The 20,554-nt window shown below is 39.4% G+C and overlaps 2 protein-coding genes across 7 annotated transcripts in view; both read left to right on the top strand.

Annotated features, from left to right (window-relative positions):
• MICU2 (mitochondrial calcium uptake 2) overlaps positions 1-1,843 on the top strand; it is a 71,245-nt gene extending 69,402 nt beyond the window's left edge. For both annotated transcript variants that reach the window (XR_014492375.1, XR_014492376.1), the window contains exon 14: positions 1,214-1,843. The gene's annotated coding sequence lies outside the window, so the exon portion shown is untranslated. The remainder of the gene's footprint in view (positions 1-1,213) is intronic.
• Positions 1,844-7,673: 5,830 nt separating this feature from the next.
• ZDHHC20 (zDHHC palmitoyltransferase 20) overlaps positions 7,674-20,554 on the top strand; it is a 52,692-nt gene continuing 39,811 nt past the window's right edge. For all 5 annotated transcript variants that reach the window (XR_014492422.1, XR_014492423.1, XR_014492424.1 and 2 more), the window contains exon 1: positions 7,674-7,868. Coding sequence is in view for 2 of the 5 variants with exons in the window: in XM_083361867.1 (XP_083217993.1) it covers positions 7,703-7,868 (166 nt within the window). In the remaining 3 variants the exon portion in view is untranslated. The remainder of the gene's footprint in view (positions 7,869-20,554) is intronic.

Here is a 20,554-nt window from a genome sequence, read left to right as displayed (position 1 = left end):
GCTAGGTCGTATTTTCAGGGAAACACAGTATATATTAAGATACATCAAAATTCACAATAATGATACTCTGTGATACCAAAATTGCTGAATTGTGAGAATGATTCTTAAGTAAACACATGGGATTATGTTGAAAGTATATTGACAACAATTATAGTATCATAATACTTAAATAGATTTTGCTGATCCTGTAATACCTATGAAGCCAATGAACTGAACTGAAACTGAAGGAAACATAACTGTACAATTACTGTATGCTACTTTGGATAAATAATCCTTTGCATATTCGTTAACTGGTGCTATGATCCCATTTTGTTCTGCAGCAAGAAATATTAATGTTAGAATACAACAATATTTGTAATTAAGATAACATTTAATTGTATTCATTTTGCATTTTCCAGAATCTCAGGTGTTAGTACAATTTGACTGTTGCTTTGGCTACTTCTAAATATTGGTGTTGATTCTTATCCTGATTTTTTTTACTTGTTTTTTTAAAAAAAAACACCTTTATACCTGATTGTGATTTATTCAGCTGATCATAAAAAAATATTGGAGAACAGTTGTTAAATATTATTGCCTGCTCATAGTGTTTAACATTTAGATAAGTAAAGTATAGACCATTTCTATGTCTTCCTATAATGTAATAGCACTAGCTAAATGTAACATTGGGGAGAAATGATTGCAATGATGGTGATGAAAAATTGGCCATATCGGAAAATGATGTACTATCTGTAAGAAATTAAATTAGTAACGCAGGAGCAGCTATGTGAGGCCCAAAAGAACCATTACGTTAGACCAAGTGCCTCCAAAATCATCAAGAGAATGATCATATTTATGATTTATAGGATTGGGGCATAGGCCTATAGAGAGAGATTTTATTGACTTTGTATTACAGTGGACAAATTTGCTTCATTCTTGTCTGCAAAAAAGATATTTGAATAAGCCAATTTGTGAATAGGAGTTAAGTGGCTGGAAAACCAAGAGTTACAGCCTTGCTGTAAATATTTTTGGTGATGCCTGACACTACCTGGATGTTAATAGAGATGAAGAAAATATATGTTTCTATTTTGGAAGGCTACAAACTTAAATGGATTTCTGGATTTGAAATAACTTTAGGATTCAGAACATTTCCAGACTGATAATGCTGAAAACATTTGGATACCTCTAGAGAGAACTATGATTACTTGAAATGTATCACCACCTTGTTACTTTTCAGGATGGCCCTGATTCTGTCAGCAGGCCTGGGAACTCCAGTCTGATAGACAACCAATCAAGTGCCTAGTGTGATTATACCTGTTGCAGCCACAGAATGGTGGTCCTGGAGTTTTAAGCTGTGAATTCTTAAATTTCTGGGAGTCACCATTGTGAGTTGTACTGCCATATAAATTTATTAAATGAATAGATGTGACTAATCTTGTTACATTTTTATGGTTTTGTCTTGCATAATTATCATTCTGGGATATCTTCAATAGAAAATTATATATAGTTTTGAATGCAGAAATCACAATGATAAGAATGAAGAATGCAATTGTTGGCCTAAAAATGTGATACACATAATAAAAAAAATCATTTCCCCATATTTCTCCATGTACACACACATTATCTACAGCATCGCTTCTTCCTTTCTTTGCTAAGTTCAAATGTAATATCTTACAGTAGACCCATTTCTGCAAGACTGTGATAAATATATGTACTTACATGATCAATCCCACCAGTAGCATTACTACTGTTCCAGCATAGTCTAAACTTGAAATTCCAAACAATGTTTATTAGTTTATCTTAATATTTCTACAGTAGCAATGTAAAATAGAATCAGAAGCTGAATAGAGCCGGAAGGGACCTTGGAAGTCCTAGTCCAGCCCCCTGCTCAAGCAAGCGACCCTATATCATTTCAGACAAGTGGCTGTCCAGTCTCTTCTTAAAAACCTCCAGTGATGAAGCACTCACAACATCTGAAGGCAAGCTGTTCCACTGGTTAATTGTTCTCACTGTTAGGAAGTTTCTCCTTAATTCCAGGTTGCTTCTCTCCTTGATTAGTTTCCATCCATTGTTTCTTGTCTGGTGCTTTGGAAAATAAATTTACCCCCTCCTCTTTGTGGCAGCCTCTCAAATATGGGAATGCTGCTATCATTTCCCTCCAGGTCTATCTTTTCTCTAGACTAGCCAGACCCAAATCCTGCAACCATTCTTAATATGTTTGTTTAGAAATACACACTTACAGGTTTATGGTTTGAATAAGCAAGTGTTCCATCTTCAGGTTTCCAGATTAATAGTATCTATGGTTATTGCTCCTAATGTTAATTTCTCAATGTAAATACTAAGATATTATTACAGGTAGTCTTTGACTTATGACTACTCACTTAGTGACCATTCAAATTTAATAAGGGGCTATATATGACCCACATTCTAAGTTCTGACTATCACGCCTCCACACAGTCCTGTGACTTAACTTCAGGTGCTTGGCAACCAGGCCATATTTACAGCCATTTACAGCATCCAACAGTCACACAACTGCATTTTATGATGATTTTGCCAAAACTGGCACTTTTGGGTTTTGGCAAATCCCCACTTGTAGCCCAGCATTGATTTGCTTAATTACCATGATGTTTGCTTAACAGCCTCTACAAAAGAAGTTGTAAAAATTTAAAAATTTACAACCATCACAATTGGCAGCCATGGTGGGCAGGCTCCATTATGGTCATAAGTCAAGAACTATCTGTACTACAAGAGGACTAGACTTAGTTATCATCTAATAAACTTTTTATTCGTGGCATTATCCTTGGCAGTTATACAAACAATAAAACAAGGAGAAGACAGAACATGGAATATTTGGAACATGAATCCAAGCCAATCTGTAGAATTCTATTTGGCTGCTATCCAGGCCTCCTTTTGAAACCTGGTAGAACATCTCTCCTAGATCAATTCTAATGGGAAGCATGGATGTTGTATTTGAGACTAGCTGCAGCATCTAAAGCAGGGGTGTCAAACTCGCAACATCACATGACGTGTCGCCACATATCGCGACTTTTTTGCCATTGCCGGCAATGGGGTGGGCGTGGTTTCGCTATGATGCATCCAGCCCGGGGGCCTGCAGTTTGACACCCCTAATCAAAAGTATCTGCAACACCTAAGTAGAAGAGTTGGTGAGGCTGGTCATCCAACATGTGTTTTCAGTTACAGTCCTCATGATTTTCAGTCAGTGTAACTCATGCTAGGATTTGTACTTCAACCTATCTGAATCTGGTATCAAAGTGGGAAAAATATTATTAAAACGTGGACAGAAGACGGCAGTCTTTCATTTTCTAGGAACAGACTGAGCTAATATACTAGGCATAGTTGGGGAAACAATTCTTTTCCACAGTCAATACCTGAAAATCAACCACAGATGCCAAAAATATGTCCTCCCTCATAAGCTTCCAGGTACATTTTAATAGTATTTCATCGAATTCAGGATTATGTAATGCAACTGTAGAGACATAGTGACTTCATAAATAACTCACGGTAAGTTCAGATCATTTTTATATTGTGCATTAATGCGAGTAAAAAAGCTGGCGATGGAGGAAACCCATCAGATCCCTACACTGGGTGTCTTAGTCTAGATTTTATTGCCAGCAAGACAAAAATTGAAAAGGAGAGTAGACCGAGGAGAAATGGGCAAACTCAAGATAGTGAGATACAATTCTTTCCACAGTTTATTGTAGTTGTTTTGATGTATGTCTTTATTGAATCTTGTCAAGTAAAGTCCTAAATATTTCACTGGATCCTTTGTTATCTGGCAGTCAGATTCAAGAAAATTTCTTCCTCAGAAGTTAAGTGCCTTGCTATTACTTTGCTTTCTTTTCATTGATTTTATAGCTGAAAAAGCAACCAAAATCTTTATTTTCATCAACTGCATGGAAAAGATATGTGAAAGATAAAATTAATTTACCCAAACAATATCATGGGCTTAGTAGATATTCAGCTGGAATTGGCAAGTGTAAGGAAGTATAAATAGTATTTTATATAATAACACCTAACATAAAAAAGGCAGACAATTAATGGCAAACATGGTTGAAATACTATAACTCCAGAAAATGGGAACTGTATTGCTCCTGGCCCAAAGGCTCAGGGTGAAGACCCAGTTATTAACCATCTTCCTAAAGGCCTAGACTAGAGGGTGAAAGATATGCTGTATATCACAAGGAAGTTTGATCCAAAGGCCAAAGCCACCATGGAAAATACATACTTCCTAAGTTTTAAGAATAACACTGTTTCAAGGACTGGATCCAGAGTTTTCCTTTCCTACTGGGGCATTTGAGGCAAGCAAATCTTAAGTATATGTCTTTTGAAAATAACAAACTCCCACAAGAGGGAGCCCTATTTTATCTTCCTTCTTAATTCATATTTGCAAAGATTAAATTGACCATTTCTAAAATAAGGAGAAACTGCTAAATTACTTTCATAATTCTAGCCCATAGGCGCTGATCAAGGCACATGTAAATAGAGTTCGATATAATATAATATCGGTTTAAATAAAATAGAAACTGAAATCCTAAAACCCTTTGGATTTATTAAATAGGTCTAATTTTCTCTCTTCTGGGCCTCGTCTTTTTGGATCCCCGGTATTGATAACAACCTTAACCAAAGTAATGAGTTTTTAAGCACACCTACAACATGCTTACAGTGGGATTTTGCATATGGATATGTATCTTTTAGGAACCTTGAACGTTGCTGTTTCTGAGTTTGCTGAAAAGATGCTCAGAAGTAAACACGGGTAATGAATGATATTGCAGGCCCTTGGCTCAAACATGTATATTTTCCCAGGATCCTACAGCTATTCTGCAGACCCAGAAAAAGATACAACTTATTGAAGGAGATGTCAACATACGTAATGTGTACAGTCTCAAAGCATAGTACACTCCTACTTTGCAAAATGGAAATGACCAATATTATAGGGTGAGCACATACTGAGAAAGTAGACACTCTTTATACAGCTCTTAAAAATACTATTTAAACAGGTTTTAAATTTCCATTAATCCAGTCTGCCAAGATATCACCTAGCTGATCAATAACAAGAAAATCTTGCTCAACCACATTTTATAAGAGGAGCTTGTCTCATCCTTAGTAATAGCACTGCAGCTGAATATGCTAAAAGAAAGTAACAATAAATGAATATTTATGGAAAGATGTCTGAGTTTGTAAGCTCAGTAGAGTCACTATACTAGCATCCTTCTGACACTCAGTTTTTACTTGAACAAATGTGTTGAGAATGTTAAAATTAATGGACCAAATTTACCCTAGCTAAATAAACACAACAAGAAGTGAGAGATGAAGCAGGATGGTGATCTATAGCAGTTAACCTCAGTGCACCCCAAGAAGTACTGGTAAAATTTATCTTGATTAAATAATCAATCCACAGAATTGACTTGACAAGTTCTGGGAGTGGCAGTCCACACATCTTAGTTACTAAGATTGAAGAACTGTGCAAAAGAATATCCTTGACATTATAATCGAATGGAGTTTTTAAAAAGTATTGTGATTATGAATAATAATTGCTTTGCCTTCCAAATAAAGTGTACAAGGCTTCCAGTTCTACATAAATATGAACAAAATAATTTAAAACATTAGCATAACTAATTGGGACCAACATAACATTTATCATAGCAATAATAAAATAAGACTTTTACTAATGTGATTCAAAAGATTAAACTGAAATGATTTATCTTGGTGCCTTTTCTGAAAGCAAGGGGTAGGGAACTGATGCAATACAAAACAGAACACACTTTATTATTCGAATATGATACCTTAGTTAACTTAAGTCGCTGATTTAGTAAACAGCAATGCCCGTAGTTGCTTGGATCACCACTTTGTCTCAAGTGCTAAGCTCCCAAAATGGGCTGTTTTGTATTTAATTTTATAGGATGCAGTAATCAGTTGTTATGAGACCCAAGATTTATTTTGATATCAGGCCCAAAGTGCAAATAGAACACAGAGTTGTATGATTCATCATTCACTAATGTTAGACTTTCATCAGTAGATGTCTGTTCTACATCTTATTGTTGGGTTAATTATGAAGATGAAATTTAATAACATCTTTGTAGTTCATACAGATGAATTAAATCTTTCATGTGTTGCAAAACAAAAAGGGTAACCTAGCTTCTACCAAAAGGCCTTAGCTTTCACATACAGTAGCTGACTGAGGTACCAGTTTAAAGGCAGCAGATGAGAGGGCTGCATTATGGCATGTTTGAATGGCATATCTTAGCACTGTACTTTCTGAACAATTGTGACTGCAGCGGCACAAGGCAAAACAGCCACAGAACTAAGTTGGTTTCCAAACCAGCACTCGCCTCCAAATGCTTCACTCTACCTAACTGTAGGACTGGCTACCAGCACTTCTGACAAATCCAGGTTTGAGAAAAATGATTCTTTACATGTTTCCTTTCTGTCATACCCACTCTGCCTTCCTAAAGGTAAACTGGCATAACTCTAAACCTAACTCCTGCCAACTTCATGAAGTATCCAAATAAGTTTTCTTGGCAACTTCAGAAGAAAAATAGGAGGAGATGAATGTTACTTATGCCGTGTGGGGTTTATGAACGAAAGGCAGGATTTTTTTTTTATTTTCCTACTTCCTAAAAGAGCATACAGTCCTAGGAGCGGGTCTACCCATGTGAGTATCACCCAGATCTGATGCTACTGAACTGTCAAGTCATGCCCAAGTAGGCATCGCCATCCGCTGAGACCTCGCACTTTTCCCACGTTCACAAATCAAGGTAGACAGCGAGGTGGTCATCTCGCAACGAAAAGCTTGCCCGCCCTCCACTCCCCTCCCGCCCCGGGGATGTTCCTTCGACAATTCAGCCTAGCCCAGGGGTCGGCAACCTCGGCTCTTTTATGACTCGTGGACTTCAACTCCCAGAATTCCTGAGCCAGCACAGCTGGCTCAGGAATTCTGGGAGTTGAAGTCCACGAGTCATAAAAGAGCCGAGGTTGCCGACCCCTGGCCTAGCCTAAAGCCCTACAATTCCCAAGCGAGCCACTCGGGATTAACACACTTTTATTATTCGAATGTGATACACGAGGCAATTTAAATCAGTTTCGCTCCAGGGATCAGCCAAATTCGACCTTTCACCCTGCCTATGACTTTTATCCCGAACTACTTAAGCTCGCTTATCTAGGAAAAAACCCTTTCGAGGAAGGCGCTAGAGTCGCTCAGGGCGGTTTTTCCCCCAGAGGGGATCCAGTAGTCGAGTAGAGGGAAGAAGAAAGCGACCCCAGCTATCGGGGATCCCCGCCCTTCGGCCAATCCCCAAAGGCATGGCGTCCGAGAACCTCTGAAGTACCCGCCGCGACCGGCCAGGCATCGCAGAGGAGCCGCCTCTTCCTTCAAGCCGTGCGGTGGCGGGCAGGGCTGCTTGGGTGACTTGGGTGTACGTGAGAAAGCGGCCGGGAAGCAAACGGAGCTCCGGTCAAGACGGAGGAGAGGCGGCTAGAAGGCCCCCGCCCCACACACACTCCCGCAGGCTTAGCCGCTGAGCGCTGCTGCCCGCTGCTTCTCCCTCACGCTCGCCGCGCTTCCTTCTCCCTCCTCGGGAGTCGCTGCGCAAGGCAGGCGCGCCCAGGCCCTGCCCCCTTAGCGTAAGGCGAGGAAGGGCGGGGGCCGGCGGGAGGCTTCGCCGCAGCGGCGAGCGGAGAAGCGGCGGCGAGAGCGGCTGCAGCACCGATGGCTCCTGCGGGCGGCAGCGGCAGCGGCAGCTCGGCGGCGGGGAAGATGGCGCCGTCGCACGTCCTCAAGTGCTGCCAGAGGGTGCTGGCTTGGGTGCCCGTGGTCTTCATCGCCCTGGTCGTGGCCTGGTCCTATTACGCCTACGTGGTGGAGCTCTGCGTGTGTAAGTAAGCCGTCGAGGTTTCGCTGCCGCCCTGCCGAGGAGAATCCAGCCGCCTGGAGGCGGAGGAAGCTCCCCCCGTAACCGGGGAGAGCGCCCTTTCGCTGGGTTGCTTTCAAAGGCGGGATCCCCAAATTACTTTGTCGGTTTTTCCGGCTTCTTGGCTTCCTCCTCCTTGCGCAAAAAGTGATTCATTCTCAAAGGTTTGGGGAGGAACCTGTTGCCCGCCGCCTCACTTTCTCTCAGCCCCAAGAAGTGTGCAATGGCAAACCACTTTTGAAAAAAGCCTGCCATAAATACTGCAGACTTGTTTAGGCAGTCTGCGAGAATTGCACACGGTTGAACGGGAAGGAGGGGAGGAAACCTCGTGTTTTAAGACTACTCCTGGGCATTTGCCTTAATCTGAGAGAATTAGCAAACCCATCCTCGTGTTATCAAGTCCGGACAGAGTCTCTCTTGAATCCTTCATGCGGTTTAAGGACTTGCGGTTTAAGGAGAGGAATTGAAATGAGGCAAGTCACCCTTTGATTAAGTACAAACAGGGTGTTGTAAGTAAGAGCAAAATGCCTCTTGTGTAGCCTTATCTAGAAATACATCTTTCTTTTCTAGTGCGGTTTATTCCAAGAAAAGTGTCTGTGGCATTGCCAAGTGTTTGTTTTCTCTGAATCATGGGCATTGAAAGCTTTTAGAGTTCTTTTTTTCATCCTGAGATTGGGGATGGGGATTGATAACAGAGGTGTGCTGTTGTGTTGCAGTTCATTTGGGGACTGTGTTAAAATCCTTGAACAGTCACTTTTTTTTGTTTTTGTTTTAAAAAAGATGTACTCTATATTTAATTTCTTGTATTCCTGATCCAGCTTTAAGTCTACATTCCGAAATGAGAGTATAATGTGAAAGTCCACTCTTTAGTTGATTCTTTACACTCTTGTTGGATGAATTATGAGCCTGCCGCTCAGAAAGGAGAATAGAAATGTTTTGACTAATGATAAAATGTACTGGCAAGACTTTTAACTAGACAAAATTTGAGCCCCAAAGGGTGATTGGGAAGAGAAATAATTTAGTGCAGTGTTTCTCAACCTTGGTAACTTTAAAACAGATGGACTACAACTCCCAGAATTCCCTGAGAAACACTGCTTTAGTGTATCTGTACAGTAATCCTACCCTGTGTTTTTTTTGGATATTGCTCATTAAATTGTAACACAGAACTGGTTCCTATTATGTTGGTCTAGAAGAGATATTTAATTCTTCATTTGTTAAATGGTTTAGAGCCCGTTCCAAATAAAATTAAAAATACAAAAATAGCTTGAGTAGATAGTAGATTTGATTCGTATGGCAAGGCAAATGTAAGTGAAATCCTTAATTTCTACTTTTTATGAAGTAATTAAAAGCGACTGCTGCAGATCATAACAATGAAAACTACAATGCATGCATACCTACTTGGGGAAATCCAACTGGGTTCAATAAATCCTATTTCTAAGAAAGTAAATATGGGTTGCAGATTTAGTTATATTATTCACTTAACCAGAGCAATTCAAAAAAATAATAATGAAAGGATAGTAGTAACTAGTTTCACAGCCCTTAATTAAATATCAGTTAATCATAACTAACCAATAGCAAGCACACTGTAACTCCATTCTTAACTGAAGGTGACATAGGACATTAGCACTTATTTTAAGAAAATTAGAGGTGGATTTTTAAAAAATTGATCTATATTTTACTAAAACTATCTGATTAGAACGTTCATTGAGCAAAACAGTACATCATTTTTCAACCAAGGTACCTCAAAGACACTAAGTTTCAGAATGTGGGACCGAGTTCCTCCTTAGGAATGAAGTTTGGAGAGGTGGCTGCTACAGTTGTGGTCACTTGATAGATATTTCCAACATTCCTTGACAGCTTCCGACATGTCAATGGGGAATCCTGCAGGAAGTGCAAACTCAATTGCAATTGCCCACACTCCATAAGCAAAATCTTTATAGGTAAGAAGTTTCCTCAGAGTGATGTCAGTGGGGAAGCCAGTAGGGCTCCCTCACACATGCAACCTCCCTAGCCCTCTGTACTTGTGCCTCTCCATTCATTTGTGCACGCCAGAGCACTCTTCCTGACCCATTCAGACTTCTGTGCCCCCTCCCCAATCCTTATTGCATGTCTTGCACATCTCCACTTGCCCTTCTCCACACACTGCAGCTCTTGCACACTTCTTGCACTCTTTTCCACCCATGCTTCAGCCTTGCATTCTCTCCTCAATCTGTGCAGCACCTCTCACACACCCCAGTCCACCTTCCAAACCCATGCTGTACTCCTATGGGCCTCTACAACTCATGCTGCATCTGTTATAGACACTTGCACACCCTTCCTGACCTGCACCATGCCCTATGTGTCTTCCCCATCCCAGACTGGACTTTTCACACACCCTCATGCACACTTCTCAACCCATGTAGCGTGTATTATTTTTTATTAAGTCAGTGAGGAAGCTGATATGAGGTTTAAACTGGGAAGGAAGGAAGGAAGGAAACTTCTTGCTGGTTTTCCACTAGGAACAGAGAAGTAGACAGAAACCTGGAAACTACTCCCGCTCCCACTGATTTTTTTGCCCACTGTGGTCATTCTGTTTCTCTGTTTAGGTAAAGAAATACCTCTGCAACAATGACCCAACAGGTTACGGATTGCCTAGTAGGTACTAAAACTTACTGTTCCTAACCAAAGCTGTAGTTCCTTGTAATTTCAGTATAAATCTTGAAATAATTCAAAGGTTTGTCTCATTTTGAACGCCATTAATGGTTAGTTTCTAAATACCATCTCTTAGCATCAATTCTTCAGTTCTGCAAAATGATTCTAACTTCAAATGCAGTAGTTCTATATAGTTATCCAAAAGGGGACATTATTCTAAACACAGGGGATAGGTCTTAAATAACGGCTTCTTGACTTATTCTTCCATGTTTTGATCTGTCAGTTTTGGTCAGAAATGTTTCACATCCAAGGTATACGTGTTCTAGATTTATCATTTGTATCCTTTCGCTGAAAACATTAGAAAGAAATAATGCTTTGGTTCTTCAAGGTTACAGATTGCATATAGAATTTGTTCATATAGCTTTCAATATACTGTATCCACGTGGCTAGATGAAAATGTTGAAGCTGGCAGTTGAGAAGGATTCTCCCTATGTTCAACCTTGACGCATTGATGCTGTTTTTTCAGTGTCTTCTTCATGCATTGAACATTCTGTGATTTTAACAACTGAACTGGGCTAGTATGCTCTGGACTTTAAAGCATGAATATACCCCTGAAGTCACCAGGACTCAGGCTTTTATAAAAGTGACTTTCTCTTGCATGATGATTAATTTACAGTTGTAGCAATTTACATATACCAAGTAGCTTCCTAGAAGAATATACAGTAAAGGGTTTTGACAAGTATGCAGATGTCTTCTAATTATGTGCTAATATTTATAGCACTTTCAGGAATCTCTTGGCAGAGTTCCTGAAATATTGATTTAGGCACATTTTAAAGAACGATCTGATTCTTCACACCAATGCACAGAAATCAATAGCTTGGAATAACTTTTATATTTTCTTTCTTTCTTTTTTACTTTTTTCATACATAGTTTCTGCAAACATTTTTATGGTTTTTCAAAATGGTTTTCTGATATCATCTAAAATAGGAATATGTAAATTAAAGTCTACATACAGTAGAAACCAAAGTATTAAAGCAGGATCTGATCTTAGATTTGAGATTTCGTGGATGATTAAATCTAACTTGTAGTATATTGTGCAAAACATTTTGCATACCCAGTTCCAATTAGTTTGTAATACGTATGTGGGTAAGATGTGGTTCCATTCTTGGCAGTATAAATTTAATAAAAATGTATTCCATTAACCTCAGGAAACTAGCATATGAGCTGAATGTTACTGAAAAGACTTCAAACTGGCCTTAGTTTGATAAGAAGAGTCCATAGTAGATACTATTTTTATTTATCCACAATTTGATTGCAAATTCTACAATAGGTGCATAAGATTTTAATCTTATTATTACATAGAAAGCACTGTCTATACTAGAGAAGACTTCTTAAGTAAAGCCACCCTTATCCTCATGGGGTTGTCTGGATTACATTTTGTGCTAAGGAAGACAACAGAAAGAGATGTGATATGAATAGCCCTGGATAAATGTGAGTAACCAATATTAAATTTTGTTGCAATAAGCAGAAGGAAGGAAGTACAGTAGTATAAAATATGAGTGGAAATATTTGATGTAAATATGTTTACTATAAGTACAAGCTAGTGCTTCAAAATTTGCTGAGACAACCCTCAAAATTCACATGCCAAATACCTGCCTATTTGAGGAATCATCCTCTCAGGAAATTTGTAATGCCCTTATTTTTATAATGTAAAGATTGTAGCTTACATTGACACTGTTTACTAAAGTAGTTTCAGCCTCAGATAAGCTACTTTTGGAAGGAGAATGAAAGTTACTTGGTCCAGTCATTTTTTTTAATGCTGAATCTTCAGTATGAAAATAGGCTCAGCTAACTAACTTGCATTAAATACATTATGTGCCAAGAACAGATGTTGACAACTTTCTGTACGCATAAATTTATGGTTGATTTAAGATTGATAGAATTAAAACAATTCTGTCACCTAGCAGTGAGCAATATTTCAGGAAATTGAAATACATATATTTGTTCTCCTCTCACTCACGTTTTTGGCCAGACTTGAATGAACAGCTTGAGACAGTTAACATGCTGTGCAAAAATATTTTTTCACTATTACAAGGTATGTTAGTGTTATTGTGTCAAGTGTGCTGATATGAAAGGAGGTATAAGGCTGTACTCTTACCTTTCCATTAAGGAGTCAGGATTCTTCCTTCCCCAGGCAGATACTCTGTTGGAAATCTTTAAAGTGATAAAAAGGTATTTTCACATCTTCTGAGACTTATGCGTGAGATTAAGCAATATAACTGTGAAGACAAATTCTGACCTTTAATAAAAGGGGAAACTTATTTTTGTTTTGTTTTTTATTCTCATTTCCTGGCAGCCAGAAATCATTTTATATGACGTGAACCATGATCAGGTTCTCTCAGATTTATAATATGCACTTGACATTTTGAAATGATTGTGAATCGAAGGTGCAATGATCGATTAATGTAAATTCTTTGCAAAAAAACAAGTACAGAGATATGTTCTTATTTTGCTGAAAATTAGTAATGTCTTATTTAAGCTGCATTCCTCTAGGCCAGGGGTGGGGAACTATGGCCCTTTTATGATTTGTGGACCTCTACTCCCAGAATTCCTGAACCAGCTATGGTGGCTAAGGAATTCTGGGAGTTGAAGTCCACAAGTCATAAAGGGGCCATAGTTCCCCACCTCTACTCTAGATAACTAAAGATCTACAGTACTTTTTTGTGGTTACTACTGAACTTTATTTTGAACACTAGCATGAGTGGTATATAATAGAGTAAATATAATTTAATAGAGTAAGTATAGATTGGTATTTTGCCATAGAAATGAATAGTTTTAGCAAGTGGGACATAACAGAATTGTAACGTCTACATCAACCTGCCAATCCCTTTCATGGGAAATCCCTTTCACATCCCCTCTCTCTGAATTTTAAAGTGAGTGAGTTATTTGCCTCTCCCATGACAGAATTCCATTTAGCCCCCTCTGTCTTATATACAATACTCACACAACAATGCCTTTCCTTGAATAGAGAGGCGCTTTCTTTTCTAGAATTTGAAGTGGGCAGTGCAGGAAATGTTGCTTGCTTGGGAATATTTTTTTTTATAAAATTGGCTCCAGTTTGCCACCCCCCCACCCCCCGATTACCAGATCTAAGCAGTTTTGGGGGTGAGATTTCAAACCAAACTTTTAAGTAATAAAAGGCTGCTTTTTTAATATAAGCAGCAAACTAAGGATTAGAACAGGGGTCTCCAACCTGGCAACTTTAAGACTTACGGACTTCAACTCCCAGAATTTCCCAGCCAACATGGGAATTCTGGGAGTTGAAATCCGCAAGTCTTAGAGTTGCCAAGTTTGGAGAGCCCGGATTAGAAACAGTTTAATTGCAGCAAATCACATGGCAATGTGATCTTCATTTTAATATTGGTGCTTAATAATTTGTAATCAATTTGAGCAGATAGGCTGAGAAATATACAACTGAGCAAACAGCACTTAAAATAACCTCCAGCGGTCTCACATGATTGCCTAATTAGATCTTGGGGTTGAATTCTCTAGCCCTGTGGTGTGAAATCTGTTTACTCCTAGTTCCTGTTTTTTACAAGCCTCCAGTCAATCCTCATTCAGAACAAACTCACCTCTGTTTCTTCACTTAACTGCAATGACTTATGACCAAAATTTTGGGTTCAATTGTATCATTAAGTGAGAACTATTATGAACATGAGAGAAAGTAAATTCTCTGTATTGCCTTTATCTTATCCTCAACTCTACCCATTCTGGTGTAAAGTTAGTGAGCTCCCCTTAAGCAAACAGGAGCCGGTCATATGAGGGGTTGGGATAATCCCAGTGACTGTTGGCTACTTTAAGATCTCCAGCCCCTGTCCCCAGAGCCATTCTGCTTTGGGCAACTGAAGAATCTTCTGTAAAAATATGTGTCTTCCCCAGCCCACATTAAGGAGAGTGGTAATTTCCTGCCAGGTGGCAATGTTTGATGGAAGCCATCAAATTGACCAATCCCTTTCCCTAATATATCCTGCAAATGTGGGTAATCCTTGAGTTATGGCAGTTCATTTAGCGACCATTCAAAGTTACGACATAACCCCCCTAAGTACTGAGGACACAGTCCCAAAGTTACGAATGTTGCAGCACCACAGCAGTAATTCACCCTTATGAATGATCACAGAGGCACTGCAACATTCACCCTGCCTATTCCCCCCTCCCTGCTGCCGCAGGGTCTCCACAGGCATCTGTGGATACTCACCTTAAGAAGATCTAGCAAGCCTTTGGTTTCTTGGCTTGCTTTGGTGCTCAGGTTTTCGGTGCATTCTCAGAGAATGGAGGCCTAAAGTACCACAAGATCATGCAAGATCAGTAGCTCAAGATCTCATGCTACTGATCTAGCATGATCTCCCGGTACTTTAGGCCTCTGTTCTCTGCAAATATAGGCCTGGATGAGATCTGCGGCAAAAGGCTTTGCAAATGGAGAAAAGGCCTGAAGCATCAAAGCCTTCCCTCCGTTTGCAAAATCTTTTGCCCTCTTTGCAAAAAGCCTTTGCTGACGAGGACAGAGACCGAAAGGTGTGTACGCATCCCTCCAGGCTTCCATTTATGGCAGCAAAGGCCTTTCAAGTTTTTTGCCACTGAGAATGGAGGCCCAGAAGAACACATGTTCCCCCACCCAGCTTCCGTTCTTGGCAGCAAAAGCTTTTTGCAAAGATGACCGGAGCCAATAGAGATACAATCTCTTGTCCCTACCGGCCTTGGCAAGCCTTTGCTCAAAGCGAAACCACGGCAGAGAGGCTGAAAAGGAGACAGCTCCCTTGATCATTGAGATCTACATAAAGTAAGTCACCTGGTTGGTCAGGATGGGAGAGAGGGAGAAGCATGAGGTATCTCAGTAGGTCGTGGGAGGTCTTGGGTGGTCGGAAGCTTTAGGTCCCCTATGGCCTTCCCCAGCCTAAAATACCTTGTGCACTTAACGAACCGCACATTCGATTAGCGAATCTGTGGGTGAAAGCAGGGGGTGATCAGGTTCAAGTTACGTGATACACTTCTATGAATACTCGGGTTACAAATCTAATTTGCAGGCTCCATTATATTCGTAACTTGAGGATTACCTGTAGTATACAGGGATGTGTGGTGGAATGTAAGCTGGATTCCCAGGAGTGAGGTGGCTGCATTCCATCACAGATGGCATCATTTAATGGCAGCATAGCATAGATTAGAGATTGGCAATGAGGACAAGAAATTTTATGCCAATTTAGACTCCTGCTTTAACTTAGCTAATTAAGATCATGATCAAATATCCTTTTTTATTAAGTCCCATCCCAAATGTCCCAAAGGCATTTTTCAAAGGGCAATTGTATTTTCTTGGTTTTTTCCTTGAAAATGTTTTCCTTCTCATTGAAGAAGCTTCTTCAGTTCTTCGGAATCAAAATGTTTTCAAGGAAAAAAAACTCAAGAAAATCCAGTTGCCTTTTGAAAAGCACCTTTGGGACAAGCATGACCTGGGTGATTGAAAATCTCCATAGATGTTCTCCCATCCCAAATATTTATCATTTTATTACTGCAAAAAGACAGTATTAATGGAGCATTTTCAAGATTGGAAAAAGAACATACCTGTTCTGATTATTCTGGACAAAATTAAAATTAAAATAGCAAATGAATAAGAGTGTTGTACTTTGCAGGGATTTGAAGCAAAGATTAGTGCAGAAGAAGGTTCATTGTTGAGCATCTAAAAGAGTAGAAAAGGGAGGTAGCTAACTGGTTGATTTTCTCTAGGAAGTGAATAATAAAGTTTATAGTGCCCTGGGGAACAGGAAGCATTAGTGTGGATAGATTCTTGAATCAGCAGTGCTTACTCTAGGCATGGCAACTTCCCAAATATACTGTGCTGGTTCATTTGGCTATGTCAAGAAGAGATGATTCAGTATCTTATGCAGTGTGTGTATGGTAGCCAATTGAAGAAAGCACCTTCATCTGATGAAGAGGCTCGTGTTCTTCTGATGACTTTAGATTAGGTTCATGCAATCCTAATTCTACTAAGCTTGCATGGTAGGAAGATTAAAGATTGATCATTGTTTAGCTGTTCAGGCTTGGTAAGATTCAGTTGTTACCAGAAATGAAATATAGTTTTATGGAAGTTAATGATTTCTTGAGAAAGACAGCTAGTGATCAATATATAGGGAACTCTGAAAACCAAATGCAGATTGATTAGAAGCCACATTATATTTCCCAAGAGCCAAGAGAGGATTATGTTCAGTACAATGCCTTATCTGCCAAGCACCTCTCACATATCCCTGAGATCCCCAGGAACTCTTCCTGACCCATGCCGCTCCACACACGCCTCCCCAACCTGCATAACGTTTCTCCTGTGCCCCCTTTTCAACCCACACCACCCACCCATGTGCCCTCACTGACTTTCACAGCATCTCTTAAGCACCTCACAACCTTCCCTTGGACTTGCAAATTCTTGCTGGTTTCCCCACCGACTTCGTGTCCATGCAAGCTTCCTACAAGCAAAGTAAATGGGGAAGCCAGCAGGAATTAGGGTAGGGGGAAAGGGAAGAAAAGGGAAAGGAAGGGAGATTTATGATGCTCCTGCCAGCTTTCCCCAAGGAAACTCAATAGGGAAGGCAGCTGGAAGTTGTTCCTACTGCCACTGCTTTTTTTAAACCCACCCACGATCACTCTATTTCTCTATTTAGTTATGGAAATATCTCTGAAATGAGAACCCAGCAGCAGGTCACGAGTTGTCTGCATAAGTCCAGTATTCACTTTACATTATGTAAAGTACACTTACAGTACATTACCCAATTGCAATTTTTTGATAATTATTTTCCCCATTTCTTTTCTTCAGCAATAATTTGTAAGTTGTGTATTTTCTTACAACATAGTGGTAGGGATGTGCACAAAAGAGAACATTTGTTTGGTTTTTAATCCTAAACAAACTGTTTTTCTTTTTTGGACGTTTTTGGCAAATCATTCCAGATCAGCTGTGATTCAGCAGAAACAAAACCTGGAATATTTCTGTTTTGGCTTTGGAGGGATTTTACAGGATAGATAGGACAAGATACTACCCCATCTCTTTTCCTTTCTTCCAGTACTCCCTGTTGTCATGTCATATAGTTCTCCCAGTTTACCCCATCTCCCTGCTGCCTTCTCTCCCTTCCCTCCCCTTGAATTCCTACTTGCTTTCCCTTAATTTCCTGGGCTTTTTTCCATTCTCTTTTTCATAAGCACCCAGACAATCTTACTCAAATCTCTTCTGCTTGGAATCACTGTGTCTCCATCCATATTTAGAACTAATGATTCCAGTTGGCTATGTATCCTAACCAGAAGTGTTTTTGGAATAGAAAACTGGTTTCTCCAACTGTTCCTAAAGTATTGTCTAGTATGCTGCTCAGATTGGATATGGGGAAAGTTGTGAGAAGCTGTGTGATCCTTCTTGTCTCAGCATCGTACTAGAAATTATTCCTACATAATTTGGGGGGGAAAAGCTCCAAGTAGCAATCGTTTGCTCAGACAAACTCGTTCAAATTGAAATTGTAAGATAAGATAAAGTCAAATAGTTTCCTTCTATAAATGTCATATATATTTACACACACACACACAAACGTATATATACACATGCATACATAAAGGGGGGAAAAACAAAAACTATCATAATGAAAGAGGTGTAAAATTGACAGATTTCTGAGCAACTTGGAATGCTTTTAATTATTCCTAGAAGTAATCAATGAGCCAACCAATATCTTTAATTTCCAAAATAAGTTGTTATTATTTGCAAGTCTCACTGAAACTTACTAAGCAATTTGTTGTGGCCATCATTTCAAGAAAATAGCCAAACAAAATGCTCTAGGCAAGATACCAGTCCACATTTAGTTTTCCAGAAACTGCTAAATTATCAACATCCTCCACTATTGATTAGGTGGGTTGGAGCTTGTGTGAAATGCATTTCAATCATATCTGGAGAGGTATTTTGTCACTAGGAGAGATTTATTCCTATCTCTCTGCAGGTAGATGCTAGATGGGGATGGTAGTGACATTTTCTTCAATGTACAATGTCGTTTGGCTGCTTTGCATCTCAAATGGTGTCCATAGTATTTTGTGTTATAATGACTTAGTCACCTATTGCAGGGGTGCCAAACTGCCGGCCCACAGGCCGGATGCATCATGCCGATACCGCGCCCACCCCATTGCCGGCAGTGGGGAAAAAGTCACAATACATCGTGACATGTCACATGACATTTCGAGTTTGACACCCCTGACCTATTGGATCTGATGCTACTGCAAAGATAATTGCCACCTATCATTTTATTTATTTATCTGTTTATTAAATTTATGAGCCACCCATCTTACCACAAGGTAACTCTGCTATTGATGAGATCAAGTTAAAACTCCAGGCATGATACTTCACAGTCATGGGGGTGGGATGGAAAATGGCGGATTAAAAGGAAAGACCATAGCGAACTGTTGCTCCTGAATGTTTATTAATGACAAATTGCTGGCATCCATATCTGTCATTTAATGTGCGATGAATGTAAATATATAATTTGCATGCTTTGTTATGGAAGAGACATAACATATGTAGATGAACTGTCCCTGTTACTTCAAACACCATTGATTTAGTCTGTTATTTTGTAATGCTATCTGACCACAAATACTGCCAGTTACAATCCAAAGTGTTATTTATTTTTTATTTATTTATTTTAATTCCATTTATATCCCGCCCTTCTCCGAAGACTCAGGGCGGCTTACAAGCTTAGCAGTAAATCATAGCTTACTGCATTTAGGATCCTTGTTCCAGTAGTTGACAACATCTAGCTAATATTGTCTTTGGCTTAAAAATGTGTTTGTGAGGTGAAATGTATATCCTGCTGTAATTTAACAGGTTTTTAGTGGCTTATAGCCAGGAAACAACCACCACCACTACACACAAATAATAGTACAGACACAAAATACTGAAAAACTCAGATGGCATCAGACCCCAAGACACACAAAGCTAGCTGGGTGACCTTGGGCTCTCTCTCCTAGTCCAATCCAGTTCACAAGGTTCTTGTTGTGGAAAAAATAGGAAGGAGGAATGTTAGATCTGTTTGCTGCTATGAGTTACTTATGAAGTAATAAAAGCAGGATAAAAATTTTTATTAGGTTTTGTATTATTATTATTATTTTATTATTCACAGTACACTGATATAATATAGTCTTTTCTATTGTACTTTTCAAATGCCATTGTATTTGAGGCTGAACTAAGATGGTTTTATCTGAGAAGGAAACATTATTTAAGAGCTATATCCAATGGAGCTAAACTATACTGAGCTTGCAGATACTAAGTTTTGAATAGCCATATATGGGATAAAGCTATCAAGCAAATAATAACAACATTGGAATTAGCTGTATTTAAACTTCTTAGGGCAAGAGAAGAAGGGGACGACAGAGAATGAGGTGGCTGGATGGAGTCACTGAAGCAGTAGGCGTGAGCTTAGATGGACTCCAGAAGATGGTAGAGGACAGGAAGGCCTGGAGGAACATTGTCCATAGGGTCGCGATGGGTCGGACACGACTTTGCAACTAACAACAACAAACTTCTTAAGTTGTCCATAGGGTCGCGATGGGTCGGACACGACTTCACAACTAACAACAGCAACAAAACTTCTTATTGAATATGTGTGTTAATTTCAAGGCTAAATTTTAAACATACCAATTAATGTTAAATTTAAGGGAAAGAAAATTAATGATTATAGCAACAGCACGTAAACTTTTATACCGCTTCATAGTGCTTTGCAGCACTCTCTAAGCGGTTTAAAGAGTCAGCATATTGCCCCAACAACCTGGGACCTCATTTTACCAACCTCAGAAGGATGGAAGGCTGAATCATCCTTGAGCCTGTCAGGATCGAACTCATGGAAGTGGGCAGAGTCAGTCTGAATACTGCATTCTAACCACTGTGGCACCGATACTGATAATAAAAAGTATTATCAGTAATAGTTTTAAAATTACCCACATATATTCGCAGATAAGAC

Source organism: Vipera ursinii (genome assembly GCF_947247035.1).
Source record: "Vipera ursinii genome assembly, chromosome: 4".
Classification (NCBI taxonomy): Eukaryota; Metazoa; Chordata; class Lepidosauria; order Squamata; family Viperidae; genus Vipera; species Vipera ursinii.
Note: the sequence above shows the minus strand (reverse complement) of the source record. Positions and strands in the feature narration are given on the sequence as shown.